Here is a 5,888-nt window from a genome sequence, read left to right as displayed (position 1 = left end):
CCACCTTGGTCACCGGCTCAGAGAGACATAAACGCATTTAGTGGCAGATGCAGCTGACGGATGGTAATGCTATTAGTAGCTGTAGTAAGACACAGTAGTATTCATGGCAGGGATAATAATGGTTGGACTAGTAGCAACTGTAGTATTCAAATAGCTCTCATCTTTCTAATAATAACACCACGGAGGCCTGTGGTTTTGGGGCTTTGTGCTCTGCGCAGAGAGGGATCAGTGTGTTCTCAGGTCAACTCCGCTCTGCATTCCCGACCTTTCTTTGTTTGTAATTTAAATATGTCAGTAAGGAGAATAATACGTTCTTCTAACAGCATGCGAGACGCTCAGGACTTCCTCCTTCTAAGCATCAGGGACCTGAAACCAGTCTACAGAAAAATATTTTTCTATAGGTGGAGTTAATGATTTGAGCCCAAAATGACATATTAAGTAAAATGGGTGGGTTGTTTGTGAGAGGTTTCGTGAGCTGCTCTACCTTTTACTTACACAGTGGAATTTTTAACCAAATCTTTCAAATCTTCCTGAGCCCTGTGCAGTACCCCTGGAAATTAAGAGCCATACAGACATATAGGGTTTCTCTGCACATGGAGCTCATGCAGCTCTGGGGTTTTTTGACGGGGTTGGCCCGCACTGCGCTGAGCTACAGCGAGCTGTTTTTAAAAAGGGGTCCCTCAGGGGAAGCTGGACTGTGAGGAAAACCAGACAGAGGAAATCACACCCAGTTGCGCCCATGGCAGCCCATCTGGCTCCCTCACATCTGCACAGACATTATCTCTGTAAAAAGTAGTGGGCACGCTTATGGCAGTTACTTTGTGGTTGCTGCAGACTTTGGCTGGGACAAAAGAGTTTGAAATGGTAGTTAAAGACAGAAAATACACAGATTTCTACCAAAGGCATTTAAAATATTAAATTAAAGGCACTGCAAATTAAAGCAGCCCCACGGTAGGTTTTTGTGTGTGACCCTGCAGGGTATGCCTTTCAGGAATTCAAAACAACTTCCCTTCCATAAACAGTGAGTCTGAAATAAGATGTTGTTCGTCGACACAGCAGCAGAGCAAAAAGAGCAGATTTCTTTGGAGATTTAAACAAGCTGTATGTCATTTAGGGGTCTATTTTTAGTACAAATGACATCATCCAAAACCACTCAGAATTTCAACACAAAGACATTTCATATCAACCGCAAATTTCATAGATCGTGACAGACAAAAGGGTAGATAATGACGACAGTGGCCGCATTCGGACAAAACATATTTCATACTCCAGTAGATGACTTCCAGATGGAAGTGGGAGGCAGTGACAGACCTCAGACGCCAATTAACCAGGGCCACTCAACGGGACAGTGGAGTCGGCCACTTATAGTGCCAACAACAAACATGGTGACGCAAAGCACATGGCACGGAAGGAGGGTCACTTTTCCACTGCCGGAGATCAAAAGTTCAGATTTCAAAAGAGTTTCACTGTTTATGTAAACCTCAAGCTTCAAAGGATGGAGACGGATTTTACAATACACCACTGTGTGACAGTGTGTGTCTCTGGACAGACTAGTAAAAGTTATGAATATGACATTGTTTTGCTTGAAAGAAAAAGGGAAAATTAAGATATGTGATGAATAAAAAGTATTTATTTGATTATTAATAACCTACAATTGTACAAACAACATAAGTTAAACCATACAGACAAAAAAGTAGCTGTAACATTGATTCAAAGGCCGATAAATCCACATGGAGGGCTTCTATTTTCTCTTCTGAATAAGACTCCTTGGAGGTGGCACAGAGGGCTCCGTGCAGACATAATTTATGTTCACATTTCCTTTTTCCCTCCTGACTCAGAGGAAGGTTTTGAGGTTTTTGTCAGAGCTCCCTTAATGACACATGTCCAAGGAATGGGGACAGCCAAGGGTCAGAGATATTCAAGATACTAGGGCAGGATATTCATAAGCCGCAGTTAGATTTCCAGTTGTTTGTTGAACTGGAGGGTCTCTCTCACACACTAAAACACACACTCAAACACACAGACTAAGCTCTCAGTAACCCCACTATGAGCCAATATTTAGATACTCTGTCTTCAGGCGGCTCAGTCTGGTACCATGACTGCGGATGATGAGAGACAGCAGCTCGTGTTTATCTTTAAGTCCCAGAGAGATGTCTGTAGTTTCCCTCAGAGCTCCCCGGATGTCACTCACTTGCTTCATTACATGCCCGTTCAGCTGCTGCTCCTCTCTCAGCTCAGTTTCCTGACTTTGTTTAAACTTCACTTCCAGCTCCAGCAGAGACTTGTCCACGTTGGAAAACGCCTCGCCGATCTGGGAGATCTCCCTCTGGAGGAACTTGCCGTAGCTGTCCTCTCCGTCCAGGTCGTGCGCCACGGTCCGGCCGATGCCCTCCAGCAGCCGCGCCGCGTCCTCCGCCTGCAGCTTGGTGATGATGAAGTCGTCCCTCACCACGGAGTCCCTCTCCTCAGAGGCCCCACATGGATACACGTCCGAGAACTTAAACAGCATCTGGCACTCCTCCGGGTCCTCAGTCTCATCGTAATCCCCGTCCGGGACAAAGAAGTGATGGAAGGTGCCATTGGAGATCTCCGGTTGGAGGGGCCCGGTGTAGACTGCCGAGCAAAGCGGCCAAGACGTGAGAATGATGAGCAGCAGTGGGACGGGATCCATCATGCACCTCCTCTCCGTCTTTGGCGAGCAGCATCTGCACTGGCAGCCGGATCCAGCGCGCAGTTTTCATCCCGACTCATGTTACACAGTTCCCCGTCACCTAAAAGGCGCAGACCGCCTGTTTGAGTCAGAGGGGCCCCTGGTGGCCCCTCATTACTCCAACCACACTTTGCAATAAAAGTCACACACAACAATGTAACAAAGCTTGTACTGTTTGGATGTTTCCTATTACCCTATAGTACCACATCTGAGCAGAAATTATGTTTAAGTGTTTAATGACCATGTGAAGCAGGATTCAGAATCAATAAGTTCTGCTCATAAATACAAAGTTAGTATTTTGGCTTTCTCATATTGTATTTGAAAATAGACCATGTGCAGCTTCAGGGTTTATTAATAACTTACAAATTTATGTAGCTGTCATCTGTCAGTCATTTGAGGCAGGATTACCAAAACCCTTTTTTAAAGTTTTTATTTTTTAGGTTTAATCTATGTTGAATAGGTCAAACAAGACGGATTTATATCCATGGATGGATTACTGGACAGCCATACCAGGCAAATACCCAGGGACCCAAAGTGTCTGGGGCCCCACTGAACTTTCACCTGCAAAATGTCACTCAAATTAAGATGTACCAAACAGGAAGAGGCTCAAAATGACCACAAAGAGATGCAAAGGAACTGTAAAGATACACAGAATAACTACAAAATAACTATAAAACAACCACAAAGGGACGTAAGCAACTAAAAACAGACACGAGAGTACCTCAAAAAGACACAAAACAACAACAGAGACACAAAATGACTAAAAAAAGACACAACATTACCTCAAGAGACACAAAATAACTATCATTACTAAACAACAACAAAGAGACACACAAAAACCAAAAAATACCCCAACCCACAAAATTACTTCAAAGAGACACACAAAAACTACAAAAGGGCAAAACAAATGCAACGAGACACAAAATGACCCCAGAGAGACACACAATTGCCTCAGAGACACAAAGTGACAGAAAAAGACGCAAAAATTACCACAAAACTACAAAAAGATGTTTAACGACTGCATGCAAAACAACAACAAAAACAAACAAAAAAGACGTAAAACATCTGTAGCTCCTTTTACACTGTTTGTTCAAGGCAGGAATATCACAACGTTATGCCGCCTTGCTGTGTTGTATGTAAGGTATGATCATGGAATGGGGGGACGGAGTTGTCTTGCCTTTAATCCACCACGGGAGGTAGTAACAGCGCAGAAACAGTGTCTGTATAAACAGGACAGCCATTAGGATGGGATCATGGGTGGCACGGGTGTAACAATTTGACAATGTGTTACGCCTGCAAACCACTGTGGGAGATTTAAAATGTAGCTGTTAGCAATTAGTGGCTAACTCAAAGAAGATGAACATCAGCTGTAAATGGCCTCAAATTGGGAAAACGATGAGGCCCGGGAGCTCCTTACCCTCAGAGCAGAGGACAGGATGAGTTGCCATATAACAGGGACGGCAAGTGATTGTTATTGACACGTTAAAGCCATTGTTTTTGTTGAGAAAGTGCCCATCATACTTATTTTCATTCCACATAGCTATGATGCAGTGTAAAATCACACTGGAGATGCTGAATGATGCTGCCGTTGTTTGGTTCTATGTAAAAATGCAAAGGAAGTATTGTAGCGGCCTTAGAGCGTGATCTCTGTGTGAAAAGGGCTTGTGTGTCTTGCTCTTATGTAGGAGAGGTGGTGGGGCCAATGCATGTCTGCGCCCTGGGGCCCATTGTCTCATAATCCCCCCATGTTTATATCTTAAAATTACTGTGTAGCTATGATGACAAAAGCCAGAGCTCGCCTTCATAAACAAATCCCAAGTCATGATGTAAGTTTTTAAAGGTCATCAAGCACTGACATGGCATTTGGACATTTCCTTTATATAGCTGTTTTTTTAATATAACAAAGCTAAATTTTTTTGAATGCAAAGCAAGGCCTGGCCTGCCTGAATGCACAGCAGTCAAGTCAAAGTCTCTTTATTTTTAACTTAATTGTGACTCACTTGTACAGGTCTGACAATAAAGCTCATCACATACAATAAACAGATAAAATAAAAATCAATCATACTTAAATAAAAGTCATCATAATTTCAAGAACGCTGCCGTTTAATAACCAACAGTGCCACATTGATGTTGTCGAAGAAACAAAGTCTGATCAGTTATTTTAGTTTCTAACAAATCTTGTGAGTCATGCCAAGAACTACATGTAATAAAAGAATAAATGGTCTGTTTCTTTGTTGCTTACAAAAGGTACACAAATCAATGTAGTGAATATCAGTGTACAGCTCGTATTTGGTGCATTTCTACTGGATCCCCAGTCTGTGAGACTGTAGTTAGAGCCCACTCTGATTACTTCACTCAGGTGATTGCATTACTGCACGGTGGGAGAGTCCCCTGGGCTACGATCCCCTCTACTGCACATCCTGTCTTCTGTAATTACATCATCACAGGGTGGTCTCAGATACGGCTTTCAGTATGTTAGCAAAACTCGCACAAACTAGAAACATATGGCGAGCTGTAAACACTGAGCTGCATATGGTTGATTTAGTCCTCTGTTTGATCCATTCATCCATACATGTTCCATACAGGGTCTGTTGTTTCAGTAGAGATGACTGGAAGAAACACAGGTGTTTGGGGAATATTATATGAAACATCTGATTCAATCATAAACTAAATTGACTGGAGACTCAAACATGTTTGACCATATTTGTAGTATTTATTTACTGTGTATTTTTCTTCCCTCTCTCAGCTCTGGATTGAGAGGCACAGCAGACTCCTCCTCAGACAGCAGCACAAGGATAAAAGCAGGATTTACCTTGTCAATAGGCAGGATGCAGGTCGGCAGGCAGCAGCAGACAAAACCAAGAGGCCGTGCAGGCAGAAGTCCAAAAACTTTCTGGGATCAAAGTCTCAGAAAAAACAGGAAGGCAGATACGAGACAACAAAGCTGGAACACTGAGAGGAACAATCTGTCAGGAAGCAAGCAGGGCAGACAGATATATACTGGGAGCTGGGAACTGAGGGCAGGTGTTCAGATGGGTGTGGAGGTCAGGTGATGGAGGAAATGGGGCCTTTTTAAGAGCAGACATTTTGAATGCCAGAGAAGGAAGAGCACAGGTGTATTTAATTCAGTTAATGATGGCTCTGTTCCATTTAAGTATATCAGTGAGGCAGTATAAAC

General features: G+C 43.2%; 1 protein-coding gene across 1 annotated transcript; it reads right to left on the bottom strand.

The window, feature by feature from the left end:
• Positions 1-1,608: 1,608 nt before the first annotated feature.
• Positions 1,609-2,757, bottom strand: fibina (fin bud initiation factor a). The gene has a single exon (XM_050074364.1). The coding sequence runs from the start codon at positions 2,672-2,674 to the stop codon at positions 2,045-2,047; it is 630 nt and encodes a 209-aa protein (XP_049930321.1). The 5' UTR covers positions 2,675-2,757; the 3' UTR covers positions 1,609-2,044.
• Between the last annotated feature and the right edge of the window lie 3,131 nt (positions 2,758-5,888).

Source organism: Epinephelus moara, chromosome 20 (assembly GCF_006386435.1).
Source record: "Epinephelus moara isolate mb chromosome 20, YSFRI_EMoa_1.0, whole genome shotgun sequence".
NCBI classification, from domain to species: Eukaryota; Metazoa; Chordata; class Actinopteri; order Perciformes; family Serranidae; genus Epinephelus; species Epinephelus moara.
The sequence above is the reverse complement of the archived record's forward strand: the minus strand, read 5'-3'. Positions and strand labels throughout refer to the sequence as shown.